The 15,424-nt window shown below is 46.9% G+C and overlaps 1 protein-coding gene across 1 annotated transcript; it reads right to left on the minus strand.

Annotated features, from left to right (window-relative positions):
• Positions 1-7,186: 7,186 nt before the first annotated feature.
• On the minus strand, positions 7,187-14,523 carry LOC112584716 (anthrax toxin receptor-like). The gene is made up of 5 exons (XM_025284886.2): positions 14,245-14,523; positions 12,998-13,036; positions 11,641-11,712; positions 10,115-10,192; positions 7,187-7,469 (listed from the first exon to the last, which is right to left on the minus strand). Exons 1-5 carry the CDS (start codon positions 14,449-14,451, stop codon positions 7,242-7,244), a joined length of 624 nt encoding a protein of 207 aa, XP_025140671.2. The 5' UTR covers positions 14,452-14,523; the 3' UTR covers positions 7,187-7,241.
• Between the last annotated feature and the right edge of the window lie 901 nt (positions 14,524-15,424).

Genomic DNA, 15,424 nt, shown 5'->3' on the forward strand with positions numbered 1-15,424 from the left:
GTCGTCCCCTTCTCCTCCTGCCGCCAATCCCTCCCAGCATCAGAGTCTTTTCCAATGAGTCAACTCTGCTTGAGGTGGCCAAAGTACTGGAGTTTCAGCTTTAGCATCAGTCCTTCCAAAGAACACCCAGGGCTGATCTCCTTCAGAATGGACTGGTTGGATCTCCTTGCAGTCCAAGGGACTCTCAAGAGTCTTCTCCAACACCACAGTTCAAAAGCATCAATTCTTCGGCGCTCAGCCTTCTTCACAGTCCAACTCTCACATCCATACATGACCACAGAAAAAACCGTAGCCTTGACTAGACAGACCTTTGTTGGCAAAGTAATGTCTCTGCTTTTGAATATGCTATCTAGGTTGGTCGTAACTTTCCTTCCAAAGAGTAAGCACCTATAAGGAAAAAGATATTTAAAAAAACACCTGTATAACACAAGAACTTGGCTCAATATTCTGTAATAACCTAAATGAGAAAAGAACTTGAAAAAGAATAGACTATAACTGAATCACTTTGCTATACACCTGAAACTTACACAACACTGGTAATCAACTATACTCCAATATAAAATAAAAAATTTTTAAAAAGATTAGGAAACACTGCCATGTTCTATGATCAATTTCATTAATGTAGTATCTGTAATTGTGAACTTCTCAAATAAATTTAGGTTTCATTATTACTCCCTACTGAATTTTAGTTTTTCATTTAATATATTTGTTCTTTCAAATCTTGTCCCTTTCACTTTCTTTGAGTATTTTGCAATTCTTTTTCTAATACGTTTCATTCAATTATTGTCTTATTGATTTTCATATTTCACCTTTTCTGTTTGGGGCTCAACTATTTCTTTAAATTTTTCTTTCACTGTATCTCATAGGTTTTAATAAGTAATAATTACTATTATTTGATTTTAAGAACACTTAAATTTTAGTTTTGATCTGTCCTTTGATTCATAATTATCTACATGTATGATTTAAAATTTTTGATTGTATGCATTTTTTTAAACTTTCTTTTTATCATCAATATCCAAACCAATTGCATTGTAATCAGAGAATATGGTCTTTTGATTATTTCTTTTACTTTTAATTTTTTTGGCCATTCCATGTGGCATGTGGGATCTTCATTCTCTGACCAGGGATGGAACCTGCACCGCATGCCTTAGAAGCACAGAGTCTTAACCACTGGACCACCAAGGAAGTCCCCATTTCTTTTATTTTTATTTGGGCTTATTTTGATACATGACTGAATGCAAGATTCCTTATTATTAAATTATATATATTACATTATAAATCCCATTATTCTGTTTATTGTGTTGTTCAAACCTTCTATAGTTTAAATAATATTTTGTCTTTTTAACAGACAGTTGTTCCAGTTTCTCAGTGTAAAGTGGATTTGACAATTTCTCTTTATCAGTCATAATTTTTCTTTTGTAAGTGCATGCTAGTTAAATAATAATGTAGCTTTCTAAGAAATAAAATTTTACCATTAGGAACTTGCCCTCTTTAACCCTCATACTGGTTTTCATTACTGTTCTTGAAGACTCCAGCCTTCTTTTGGTTTGCCCAGCATCATGGCATATTCTTTTATAATCAACTTTTTAATGTTCTTATATATTAGATGTTTTTCCTCTAAAAAGTACCTAGAATTAAAAAACAACTTGATTTGACTCTTCTTTAACTATTAAGTCAAGTTCATTTATTAGTGGGGTCCATGAAAATATACCCCTCAATACTGCTGACTTGGGGAGCTCAGTTTCAGAAGGCTGCCAAGATCATTACTCCATGAGCCCATGATCTAAGGACTGGGAAAAGGTTGGGTTATCTGGGATTGAAATCAGGTTCTTTCAACAAGGAAGACAATGGATGGTACTGAAAGATGTCAGTGTGGCTCAGTCTTGCTGAGCTCAGATTGAAAGACACAAGGAAAACAAGAAGAACCCCTTATCAGGACACATACAATAGGGCAACAGGAGTAAACAGTATCAGGGAACAGGAGACCAAAATGAACTGAAGCTATTGAGGGGTGTGGAGTTCAGCAAAGTTCCTCTAATACTGGATGGGAACAAAACAACAAGGGCTGCATAGATCCACTCACTGCCAGAACCGCTGGTGTCTTTGGAAGGAGAAAGAGGAGGGAGCAGCTCTGCTTTGCCTGATGATCGTCTGGACAGGGAACCACCCTCCAGTTGCAAAGGGCGTTGGTAGGTCCATGTAGGAAATGGGGACAGAGGCAGGACTGAGTGGCTGTGCATGTGGTCCCTGGCCCAGAGCTTACTGTCCAGGGCCAGGAGTGACTCAGAGAGAAACAAACACATCCACAGAGGTCATCTGAGAGGAGTTGGGGATCATACATGGTGCTTGTAGCCTGTGCCTCATCCTGTAGGAGGACACTGGACAGGATGTTTAGTATTGCAGAACCTGGATCCTCCTCATCTGTGAAAGATGGTGACGAGCCTTCAGGTATATGGAAGATGGAAGGAGGTGACATATGCAAAACACATATCACAGACTCCTTTTGCCCAGATAGTGAGCAGGAGGGCAGGTAGCTATGATGCCTTTTACAGTTGGGGCAGGAGGCAGGGCAAGAGTAAGCAGCTGAGTTGAACCCAAATGACGTCCCTGTGAGGAAGGAGCAGAGCTGTTCTCTCCTTGCGGTCCTCCTGGGCTCAGGACACATATTTCTTAATGATAGAACTCAGAACACTCAGTGAAGTGTGGTCTGGCAAACCTCTCACAAGCCGATGAAAGGTTGTTGCTGAACGAAGACACGCCGGGATTCTTGGCCTCCAGAGGAGAAGAATTCAAGCTGGGGCCAGAGACGAGGCCTGATCGCTCAGAGCTTTTGTGTAATGAAGTTTTATTAAAGTATAAAGGAGATAGAGAAAGCTTCTGACATAGGCATCAGAAGGGGGCAGAAAGAGTACCCCCCTGCTAGTCTTCAGCTGGATGTTATATAGTCATTAACAGTCTGTTAATGAAAGAAAGGAATGTCTTAAAACTCAGAATGGCACCAGGCCCTTCATTCATAAAATGTATTTTGGGATAATCTTGGCACCAGATGATTCATCCTGGGCCATAAAATGATTGACTTGAATCTTGTAGAAGGGCAGATTACCGTACAAATAGTTTAATTTACATAGATTAGGGGAACAATGTCTGAGTATAACATACTGGTTTGTCAAGTAAGTTCTGAGCGATTAGGCAGAACCCTCTTGAAAACAGAGTTTGGGGTAAATGCATAGTACATTAACATAGCTTAAGACAAACATTTCCATAAGAAAAATTGGTTAACTCAAGGTTTGAGAATAGTTAACTTCGGGCAAAACCAGGTGTCAGTATGGCAACACAGTATTTTAAGAGAAACCTCCTTTTAAATTTGTATAGAGAAGTCCAAGGGACTCTCAAGAGTCTTCTACACCTACTTCTATAGAGAAGGAAAAATAGCACTAGTTTGTTTCCTCCTTCAGCTTAAGAGAGATAAAAATGCCTGACACTTGCAGCCTATTTCCTCCGTTTGGAGACCCCTGGCCTTCCTGCCTGTTACCCTCTCACTGAGGGGACACCTGAAGATGGACCTGTGAGCTTCAAGAACTTGCTGGTGGAGCCATTCAGGGAAGGACAGGGATGAATGTCTCCCTGTCAGGGTTTATGGTTCTCTCTTCTCCTGATGTCATTAGATGTGGAGTTGGGCAGAAATGCACAGGAGCAGGGCACCAGAACTACATACACAGCTGCAGATGCAGTTCCATCTGCAGCAAGATATTCAATAGCCAAAACTAGTAAAAGAATTAGGAAGTTCTGAGTTTGGGGGTATTCATTACCTTTTAAAAATATATAATTTATTAATAGTTTACTTAATATGGCATTCTATAATGGCTGTGTTAAAATAGCTGGCTCACAAAATTCTTGAAAATCCTCCAAGGCCCTATGAGCTAGCTCCAGGCCACTGCTGGCCACATGACACAAAAACCTCTTTGCTCAGAGAATTAAGGGAAGAGAAGACAATTTAGGGGGACAGAGTTGCATGCGTGTGTCCCCTTAGCCTCTTTTTGTGGTCATCTGTACTCAGTGCTACAGTGACTTGGTTCCCCTACTACTTGGGTTTCCTGCACTGTAGATGTAGGTGTAGAGACTCTTGAAAGTCCCTTGGACTGCAAAGAGATCCAACCAGTCAATCCTAAAGGAAATCAGCCCTGACTATTCATTGGAAGGACTGATGCTCAAGCTGAAAGTCCAATACTTTGGCCACCTGATGCAAAGAGCCTACTCATTGGAAAAGACCCTGATGCTGGGAAAGACTGAAGGCAAAAGGAGAAGAGGGTGGCAGAAGATGAGATGGTTAGATAGCATCACTGACTCAATGAACACGAATATGAACAAACTCCAGGAGATAGTGGAAGACAGAAGAGCCTGGAATGCTACAGTCCATGGGGTTGCAAAGAGTTGGACAAGACTTAGTGCCCAAACAACAACAAAAATAGTCACGGTATTTTTCAGGTCTAGTTTCCAGTTGGTCTGTTGATAGTTTTGTTTCTATGTTGCACTTCTCATTTTGTTGATGCATCTTTCCCCTGAATTTCATGTAGTTGTCTGTCCATGTTTCTTGCATTTCACTAATAGTAAAAGGAGTACATCAAGGCTGTATATTGTCACCCAGATTATTTAACTTTTATGCAGAGTACATCATGAGAAACGCTGGGCTGGAAGAAGCACAAGCTGGAATCAAGATTGCTGGGAGAAATATCAATAACCTCAGATATGCAGATGACACCACCCTTATGGCAGAAAGTGAAGAGGAACTAAAAAGCCTCTTGATGAAAGTGAAAGAGGAGAGTGAAAAAGTCGGCTTAAAGGTCAACATTCAGAAAATGAAGATCATGGCATCTGGTCCCATCACTTCATGGGAAGTAGATGGGGAAACAGTGGAAACAGTGTCAGACTTTATTTTTCTGGGCTTCAAAATCAGTGCAGATGGTGATTGCAGCCATGAAATTAAAAGACACTTACTCCTTAGAAGGAAAGTTATGACCAACCTAGATAGCATATTCAAAAGCAGAGACATCATTTTGCCAACAAAGGTCTGTCGAGTCAAGGCTATGATTTTTCCAGTGGCCATGTATGGATGTGAGATTTGGACTGTGAAGAAAGCTGAGGGCCGAAGAATTGATGCTTTTGAACTGTGGCATTGGAGAAGACTCTTGAGAGTCCCTTGGACTGCAAGGAGATCCAACCAGTCCATTCTAAAGGACATCAGTCCTGGGTGTTCTTTGGAAGGAGTGATGCTAAAGCTGAAACTCCAGTACTTTGGCCACCTCATGTGAAGAGTTGACTCATTGGAAAAGACTCTGATGCTGGGAGGGATTGGGGGCAGGAGGAGAAGGGGACAACCGAGGATGAGATGGCTGGATGCTATCACTGACTCGATGGACATGAGTTTGAGTGAACTCCGGGAGTGGGTGATGGACAGGGAGGCCTGGCATGCTGCAATTCATGGGGTCACAAAGAGTTGGACATGACTGAGCAACTGAACTCAACTGAAACTGCTTTAAGAGGACTGAATTCTTTATAAGAGAGTTCATAGATCTCTGTTTCTTTAGAGAATTTTATTCACTTCTTTTCATCTTCTCATGTTTACTTGATTCTTAATGGTCCCTTGTTTGTTGCACTGGTATGTACACATTTGAGGTAGTAGCCACTTCTACTCATCTTGGACTCTTTGGTCCAGGGTATTGATTCATCTTCATACATATGTTGTGTGATCTTCACAATGAATTCTTGTCTACTGATAGTCCTCTAGCACATAAGTGTGCAAGGAAACCTGATCATGTCTTCAAAGGCTTCTTCAAAAGGGACCTGGAAAATTGGGAGGTCTGTCTGTGTCATCAGAGGAGCTGATGGGAAACTGGGAACCAGGAATTAACATTATGAGAAAAATAAAGGTACAGGAAGGGAACTCACATTTGTGAAGGACATAGTAGGTGGAAGGACCTTTTCTGATGGTATCTTGGAGATTACATGGGTGGTGGCCTTGAATGTTAACCTATATGTGGTCAACAGTTTTCAGAGAATTCTCATGTGTGCCAACACCTTGTCATGATATCCAGAGCTAAAAGCCCAAGCCATGATTTTTTCTAACATCTTTTTACTCACTACATGCTTTTTGATGTCTCTAAGCTCACCGCTGTCTTCTTCCCTGGGGCATGGGAGAAGGCCCTAAAGACTGGGCCCTGAGTCCTCACAGGTGACAGGGCCCGTGCGGAGCGTGTTGCGGCCGTTACTGTCACCCTTGTGGCTCCTTTTAGAGGAGACGCCACTATCCACATCTTTGCAGTGAGGAAATTGAAGCACAGTCAGATTAAGTAACTTGCCCAGGAGATTCAGTTCAGTTTAGTTTGATCACTCAGTTGTGTCCAACTCTTTGCGACCCCATGAATCGCAGCACGCCAGGCCTCCCTGTCCATCACCCACTCCCAGAGTTCACTCAGATTCACGTCCATCGAGTCGGTGATGCCATCCAGCCATCTCATCCTCTGTCGTCCCCTTCTCCTCCTGCTCCCAATCCCTCCCAGCATCAGAGTCTTTTCCAATAAGTCAACTCTTCACATGAGGTGGCCAAAGTACTGGAGTTTCAGCTTTAGCATCATTCCTTCCAAAGAAATCCCAGGGCGGATCTCCTTTAGAATGGACTGGTTGGATCTCCTTGCAGTCCAAGGGACTCTCAAGAGTCTTCTCCAACACCACCGTTCAAAAGCATCAATTCTTTGGCGCTCAGCCTTCTTCACAGTCCAACTCTCACATCCATACATGACCACTGGAAAAACCATAGCCTTGACTAGACGGACCTTTGTTGGCAAAGTAATATCTCTGCTTTTCAATATGTTGAGATTAAATAACAGCAAGTGAGTAATGGACACAGATTGTATTCACACATCAAAGATATTTTGGACTTTCTTGAAAGAGCATATTTCGGCTAACACCGCACGTATTTCAACTCTTGGTGACAGATGGAGACCAGTCTTGGGGAATGGCACTCATCCTGTCTACATGCACAGAACACCAGGGTGCTTTGTCCTGGTGGGAGTAGCACAGTTGCCTCATACAGAGGAGCAGTGCTCACCAGGTAAGAAACTCTCTTGCTGATCAGCAACAAATGCCAACTCCTTTTGACTGTAATCCAAAACACAATATATATGTTTAATTTGGTACAAAAGGGGCTCTTAACAGTTTGTGTTTTTGGTGCTTTAGACATTGGGCTATGGGGGTGGGAGTGACAAAGGACTTCTGCAGAGCTTATTGGCAGTGGGAGGGCTCAGCGGCAGGAATCTGGAGAATGACTGAGTGCGTATGGGTTGGTGATGTTGCCAGTGAGAGCTACAGCTATTTAGGGGGAAACACTCCTGCCTGGGTTGAGGGCAGATCTTTGGGCCACAGAGCATTGGTGCGCACTGAGGATTCATTAAGGCGAAGTTGGGGCATCTTCCCTGTGTGAAGAAGAGGAGAGAGAGAGGGTCACTGAGAAGCCTTGGAATTGGAGCAGAAGGCTGTGGTTTCCTTGGCTCAGGGGGATCAGACTCAGTACCTGTCAGGATCCCCAGGGTGAGCTTTTGCTGATGCTATTCCTCTTCCTGGGTGCTGGCTTCAAGTCTGGATGCCTATTTCTAGACTCTCTTCAGGCCCTGGACATATGCCCTCCCTTCCCCAGCAAGCCCTGTTGTTCTGCCTCTGGACTTGCTTTGCTCTAGTGTTGAACTCGTCTGGTCACCTTTGCACTGGGATTGCTGCTGATTGCCACAGCAGCCTCAGCACTGCCCAGGCTTTCTTGATGAGTGTTTGTCGAAGGGACGAGTCCTCATCTCAACTCTCAGCCTGGGTTCTGGACCCACAGGGCAAGGGCAGGCAATGGTGCCATTAGATGGGGGATGGGCTGTTGAGGCAGCATCACATACAGAACTTTTGTTCTGGGCTCCCTTTGGGGCAGCATAATCTGTCTGCAGTACCAGCTGTCCCTGGCTTTTCTATCATCTCCCACTATTCCCCAGCTGAGAGTCCTGTATATGACAAGGAGAGTGGCCTGAGCACACTGATTAGCTGACAGCATCTCTGGGCATCTCTGGATTGGATTTGCCAATGGGACTCCAGGACCTCTGGACTCTGGGCTGTTTGGACTCATCTGGACATTCCCTTATCCTCAACAAAAAAGTAACCTAGCATTCTTGATAACTGTATTATAAATTAAGTGGTGTTTTATTATTTTATCCCTGATTTTGAGATAAAAATGTTAGGATTGGAATGTTCAAGAAACTAGGTCAAGATCATAGACTAGGTAACAGGTTGAAGCCAGCACGTTCCTACGATCACTTGAAGATGGCAAAGGGATCTGTCCACATTCTTGCACAGCGCCCCTCAATGCAGATTTCTCTGCCTTATATCATCAGATCCAAAGGCTTCCTTGTTTCAGAGAAATGACCAAAAGCATCTACACAGAAATATATGTGACTAGAAGTGTTCATTCATTTTCCATTCATTCATTCACCACAGGAGGACTCAGTACATGTGTGGCCCACACGCAGTCTGGACTTGGTGCTCCTGTGATGCTCTGATCTGCTGGTGCTCATCTGTCTCCCACACACCATAGGGTAACACTGGTAACCTGGGAATGTCTTGACCATTGAATTAATGAGGACAGTACTCAATTTCCAGCCTTTCGATTCTCCAAGCCTAACAGCCCCAGGGTAAAAGTAGTGGATGTTTCCTCTGTTGGGATGGACTTTGGATTTTCACTTCACCAACTCCTTTTCATTAATTATTTCTTAGCTTAAATGTCACCCTGTCACAGACTGTGATCTGGCCAAGCAGGCACTCACTGATATATTTATGACTTTCAAGTCTCCAGGGAGCTATTGGGAGATATATGGAAAATGGAGCTTCTGTGTAAGTAACGCTGGGCCTGAGAGCTCTATTCTGATCCACAGCCAGGAGCCCAGCTGCACTGACGCCTCCGTCACCTGCAGCGTCTCTGGTGGGTGGGACCATGCCTCAGCTGTGTCCCCAACAGTGTCCATGGGCTTCAGGCCTGTCCAGAGCTTCTAACAGCCACCTGACCAGCCACCCGAGCCAGTGTTTGCCTGATTCAGTGAATACAGTCAGTGCAGCCTAACTACAGACCCTGGAACTAGAACATCCTCCAGATCCCTGGCCCAGTCTGTACAAAAGGTCTGTGCATGAGAACACCCCAAAATATGATGCTCAGGTGCTTCCCAGGTGAACCAGGAGCAGTACCTCTTTGAATCTGGAGGCCTGAGGAGGGCAGATCTCTGGTGGCTTGGGAGTAACCATCATGAGACCATGAATGCTGAACTGAAAGGGGGCAGAGCAGTGAGAATGGCCAGGCTCAGAATTCAAGTTCAGCTTTGTTCCTCCCAGCCTCTGTGACCTGGGTCAAGTCACTCAGCCTCTCTGTGGGTCAGTTCCCCCTTGGTAAAGCTGGGATAATAGCAGTATCTACCTATACAGTTACTGGGAGGATTAAAGCAGTGAAAACACTCTTGGTTTAGCAACTGACCCACAGAAAAGATGCAACAAAATTATCCATCATTATTATTAATTTTGGAGAATAACAACTGGAATGATTTGGCTTCTCCCTATTGTCACAGACACTGACCCAAGGAGGGCATCTTTATGACCTGGTAAATGCCGTCAGTGTTGGCCAGACAACATTGGGGAGGGGGTGTCACCATGTCCTCCACCACTCCTGGTACCTGAGCAACCAGCCCAGGAGGGTCTCATGGGTGGGGTGCAGCCAGCAGTCCCATAACAGTGGGTAGTGGGGAGGGATGATGGATGGGAGGCCAATAGGCCTCATAGCCCTTTTTACTCAGGATTGGAAGTTCTGGGCATTGTTCTGGAGAACAACAGACCTAATATCCTTGATGAGGATGCAGGGGAAATGCTTGGGTGTCCTGTGAAGAATCATCTGGAGGCTCATGACCTCCAGGTCTTTCTACATCTTGGGCATTTCTCTCAGCAGATGCTGGGACAGGGTTCTCTGATTCACAGTCCCAGGGAACAATTTTCAAGGACAAAACCAAGACCCCAGCCCATGAGAGCACCCCTGTGTCCTGCTTACCATGTCTCTGGTTGGATACCATATCAATGGCATCAGGCTGCAGCGCTGAAGAAAGTTATAAAAAACATCCAGTTTTCCCTGCAAAGCAGATGTGGTTGTGAGGAAGCGACAGGCACAGACGCTGCCTCCAGATGAGCAGCATCGCCTCCATCTCCCACGAGTCCCCAGGGCTGTGTCCCCACACACTGGCTGAGGCAGCGCTGCAGGCCTCACCTGGGGCAGGGGGCTGGGAAACCTTCTGTGTTTGTTGGGAGACGGACTCTGTGGGTCACAGACTGAATTGGATTCTGGAACAAATCAGTGCTTTAGGTGTAGGAGGAGATGTTGGGGCTGCTTTTGAATAAAAATCAAACATCAAAGGTTGGAGGAGGTGCGCAGTAGCCAAGGAGAGGTCCTCAAGGAGAAACATGGTGGGCATGGGGACCAGGCAGGAGATGAAGGAGGGCGAAGAGGGCCTGCATTTGGGGGCACAAAGGGAGAAGGCAGGGAAGAGACCCGCTCCCTACTCAGGGGGAAGGGTCCTGATACTGGGGAGAAAGAGAAAGATGAGGAAAATGAAGGACCGGCCAGAAAGTGGACCTGGTGGAGGTAGGATGCGGGGCCGGGCCTCTGAGTGGGAACAGATCCCTGGCAGGTGGCTTCCTTCCTCTTGGAAGGTGAGCTCTGGCTTTCCTGGGCCCCCACAGTGACTGTCAGTGGAGACGTGGGGCTGGCCTTCCAGCTGCCATCTGAAGCTCCCAGGAGGAAGCAATGGACCCCACAGGGACAGAGGCAGGACCAGGAGAAGAAGGGCAAAGTTGAACCCAGAGATGTTGGTTCTTTCTTCCTCGCACCTGCCACCTGCGGCACCCCCCCCCCCCCCACCCCGCCCGTCATCTCTCAGCCTCCTGCCAGCGCGGATCTCAGTCACTCAGCAGAAGGAAGTGTCCTCAGCTTCCTTCCTTCTGGTGTTTCCCGTCACCCCATCTCAGGTGCCACAAGAACATGCAGTAAGGCCTTTGTCTCTCTCACTGAGCAGACAGGAGCTGTGGGCACTTCCCACAGCTATTTTAATCATGGTAGGATCTTGGCTCATACTTTTCTTTTTCTTTTGCTTTTTTCCCCTGACTTGTGTGTGGCTCTTTGTCATTGTTTCTTTTCACTCATCCAATCACTCTCTGGTGAAATTCAGGACATTGTCAGAGCTGATGACAATCTCTGTGAGAACTAGGAATTGGCCAGCTGTGAGTCAGCCACCAACATCCAGAATCCTGGGCCTGTTCAAGGGGAGACCCTGGTGCTGGGACAGCTGGGGGCAGTGAGTGCATGAACATTCAACTCTTTGTCTTACCCTGAGCCTCTGGGGTGGGAAGAGCTTCTGGATTTGCTCTGTCACCAAGTGGTGGGAGACCAAGCCCATAAAGCTCATCTCCATCCAAGCCAGGTCTTTTAGGCCCAAGTCCATGTAGATCAATCTGGCCCCCCTGCTCCTCCAAACCTCTAGCATTGAGGGGGATCATTCTTCCCTTCCTATGGGCCCTTCTCACCTCCATCTGGCTTATCCTGTCTTCTTGGCACTCACAGCAGGAGACAATCACTGTGGTCTGTACAGGGCATGGCTGTGAGAAAGAGAAAATAATTGTCGGCTTTCTCATCTGACAGCTCCTTGATGCAGACACATGACATCTGCTGCCCTGGCACCTGTCAAGTACTGCTGCTGCTGTTGCTGTTGCTAAGTCACTTCAGTCGTGTCCAACTCGTGTGACCCCATAGATGGCAGCCCACCAGGCTCCTCCATCCCTGGGATTTTCCAGGCAAGAGTGCAGGAATGGGTTGCCATTGCCTTCTCTGGTTAAGTACTGGCCACTCAGCAAATGTTTGTTGGAGAATCAAGGAGAAATGAGCAGCACCTGGCACAGTAAGACAGTGGCCTCCATGTAAAAACACACCAAGCCCATTTATTTTATGAAGATGGCTCTTCTCCAAAGGTCAACAAACTCTGTCCTGTTCCCTTGTTCCCAGAGGCCACTCTTATAGGAGAAGCTGGGTGTGAGGCTGTGCCATGTAATGGAAGCTGTCCAGGGTGTATCGTTAGCAGGTGACAGGGCTACATTCACCCACCTCTGGCAGATCCAGCCCCCCAGGCTCCACTGTAGCCAGTGTTGATGCCAGCCCTGGCAGAGACCCTGTTTGCCAGTAGATCTCAAACCCAGGTCCCCCTGACTTGGGACATGAGCCCCTTGCTCTAACTGCTTCTTATAGGCCCTGGTTTGGGTCCCCACCCTGAGTCTGCCACAGCATCCTCTCCTGACCATTTGTCCCTGTGCTCATCTGGGCTCACACCTCAATGTCAGGTAAGATTCCCTCCCCTCTCCTAAGCCCCCAGTCCCCAAAGGCCAACCCCACAAAGACCCTCACCCTGAAATAAGCCAAGGATGAAGAATAAGGAAACAAAGCCCAGTATACATCAGAGCCCAGGGAGGGGGACCAAGTCCCTGAAATCTGAGGATCATTTTCCAAAACTTACCTGAGTCCTGGAAAGGACCATCTTACAAATAGTCCTTTGGGAATTTCAAAAAGCCCATTGATATCAGGAGAGAATATAGCTGTTCCTGAAACAGGCTACCCCACATTGTTGAATTCAGTGCTAAAGGCCCTGGATCAAGCTGTGTTGGGGGTTGGGGAACAGTGTTGTCTGGGTGCCATTTATGAGTCTCACACCCTATCTAGGGTCCTTCCCTTCCTTCTGTCACCCTCTTCTTTCCGCCAGTTCTTTCTGCCCATGTAGGTGGGAACTAGAGGGTTGCAAGAGGCCATCTCACCATGGGTAGCAGAGGCCTCTCTGTGCAGAGCAGTGTGTGCAGCTGGTGTGCTGACAACATCTGAACCAAACATATCGCTTACCTTTTCTGGTCTTTGGGCTGATGGTGGCTCCTTGATGACCTAAGATGTTAAAGAGACATAAATAGGGTGGATGGGGCATGAAGGACTGTGGCTCAGCCATGCAGACAGGAAAGCACCCTCTTCTGCAGCAGTAAGGGGTCAAAACATGGGTTTTGGAGTTACAGCCTACATTGCCTGAGTGTAGCCTTCCTGAGCCTCAGGCTCCTTCATTTTCAATGGGAATTCATACCTCTGTGTAGACTCAAGGGGGAGATGGGCAGTCTAAAGCCCCTTGTCCTTGGTAGAGGCCCCAACGGGAAGTTTTCATCAGCAGCCCTGACATCATATGAATACAAAAGAACACTCCCCAATTCCTACCCATCCCTCATCTCCCTGAGCCCGCCCCCAGCCTAACAGCCCTCAGGGATGATGGTCCACTTCCATCTCACCAAGCTTTCTCTCCTCACTTCTCGCTCTTTGCAGAAACCTGATATCCTGGTTTCTATGCTGCTTTGCTTGTCCTTTCTCAGCTCTTCTTTTTCCTCTTCTTCACCCAGCTCTGCCCTGTGCTCTTGCAAACCTGGCTGGCCATTCCCTCTGTCTCCCCTCCTTCCCCAGAGCCAGTCTCTATTCTTTTCATGACCAGGGCACCTGTCACCCTCTGAAGGTGACATTTACCCTCAATGCCCACCCCTCCCCCCACCCCAGGTACTGTCAGATGAGACAACAGACAGTGAGGTCCTGTGGGCAAGTGTGGTGGGTGCTTCATTTCTGCCCCTCTATGCCCAGCATAGGGCCCTGCACATCCTGGTGACTTAGTGAAGACTGATCAAAGAGTGACAGAAAGCACCAGAGGTGGGCAGGGATCCATTCTGTTTTCAAAGGCACATCCACTCCTGCAGACTCCTCTCCTTCCCCCAACAGCAACAACTTCAGGGGCTTTGGTCCACCTGAGTCCTTCAGAATCTTGACTGCTCTAGGGTAGCCTTGGTCTCAGAGGGTCCAGTGTCCCTTCTCCCCAGGGCTGGGACAGCCCATAGAGCCCTTCCTTTTGAATGTGAAAGCATGAGGCAGGCAGCCCCCTAGATGCCCAGGCTGTGTCTATGCCCAGATATGGGAAGACAGAGTCTGCACCTTGTTTGCTGGTGTGAGGGCCTCAGAGCTGATGGGACCCTGCCAAAGAGCAGCATCATGGGGCAGGCATGTGTCTGTTTTCTCAGGGGCTTGGGGAGGGCTGGACAGGGGCTGTTCAGGTAGGGGTCACTCACCGTCTTGTAGCAGCAGATACAGATAAGCACCAAGGGGATCACAATCAGTGAGGGGATGAGTGTAGCATACAGGAAAGGGCTGCTGGGAACCGCCATCTGGGTGACAACTGTAGTCACAGAGGTTGTTGTCTCTGTGAAAGTGGCAGGGGCCGTTGTCGCTGTCTTCAGTGTGGCTGCTGTGCTCGTTGTTGTGGCTGCTGGTGTCATCGTTGTCGTCGCTGTCCTGCTTGTCCTGACCGTGGTGGGTGTTGTGGTCCTCCTTGTTGTCCTTGTTGTTGTTGTCGTCGTTGTTGTCCTAACTGTGGTGGGCCTTGTTGTTCTGGTTGTTTGCTTTGTTGTTGTTGTCCTGACTGTGGTAGGCCTTGTGGTCTTCTGTGTTGTTGTTTTTCTTGTTGTTGTTGTTGTCCTGACTGTGGTAGGCGTTGTGGTCCTCCGTGTTGTTGTTGTTGTTTTTCTTGTTGTTGTTGTCCTGACTGTGGTAGGCGTTGTGGTCCTCCGTGTTGTTGTTGTTGTTTTTCTTGTTGTTGTTGTCCTGACTGTGGTAGGCGTTGTGGTCCTCCGTGTTGTTGTTGTTGTTTTTCTTGTTGTTGTTGTCCTGACTGTGGTAGGCGTTGTGGTCCTCCTTGTTGTTGTTGTTGTTTTTCTTGTTGTTGTTGTCCTGACTGTGGTAGGCGTTGTGGTCCTCCTTGTTGTTGTTGTTGTTGTCCTGACTGTGGTAGGCGTTGTGGTCTTCCGTGTTGTTGTTGTTGTCCTGACTGTGGTAGGTGTTGTGGTCTTCCGTGTTGTTGTTGTTGTTTTTCTTGTTGTTGTTGTTGTTCTGATGGTGGTAGGCATTGTGGTCCTCCGTGTTGTTGTTGTTGTCCTGACTGTGAAAGGCCTTATGGGCCTCCATGCTGTTGTTGTCCTGATGGTGAAAGGCGTTATGGGCCTCCATGTTGTTGTCCTGATGGTGAAAGGTGTTATGGGCCTCCATGTTGTTGTTGTCCTGATGGTGAAAGGCCTTATGGGCCTCCATGCTGTTGTCCTGATGGTGAAAGGCCTTATGGGCCTCCATGCTGTTGTTGTCCTGATGGTGAAAGGCGTTATGGGTCTCCATGTTGTTGTCCTGATGGTGAAAGGCCTTATGGGCCTCCATGTTGTTGTCCTGATGGTGAAAGGCGTTATGGGCCTCCATGTTGTT

Source organism: Bubalus bubalis, chromosome 4, assembly GCF_019923935.1.
Source record: "Bubalus bubalis isolate 160015118507 breed Murrah chromosome 4, NDDB_SH_1, whole genome shotgun sequence".
In the NCBI taxonomy this organism is placed as follows: domain Eukaryota; kingdom Metazoa; phylum Chordata; class Mammalia; order Artiodactyla; family Bovidae; genus Bubalus; species Bubalus bubalis.

What these genes read in the sequence shown, in the direction of transcription:
- LOC112584716 (XM_025284886.2), bottom strand. Translation starts at nt 14,451, where the DNA reads ATGACACCAGCAGCCACAACAACGAGCACAGCAGCCACACTGAAGACA. An exon ending in GTATCTGCTGCTACAAGACG is followed by an intron (nt 13,037 to 14,244) that starts GTGAGTGACCCC and finishes TTAACATCTTAG; the next exon opens with GTCATCAAGGAGCCACCATC. An exon ending in ACAGGATAAGCCAGATGGAG is followed by an intron (nt 10,193 to 11,640) that starts GTGAGAAGGGCC and finishes TCTGCTTTGCAG; the next exon opens with GGAAAACTGGATGTTTTTTA.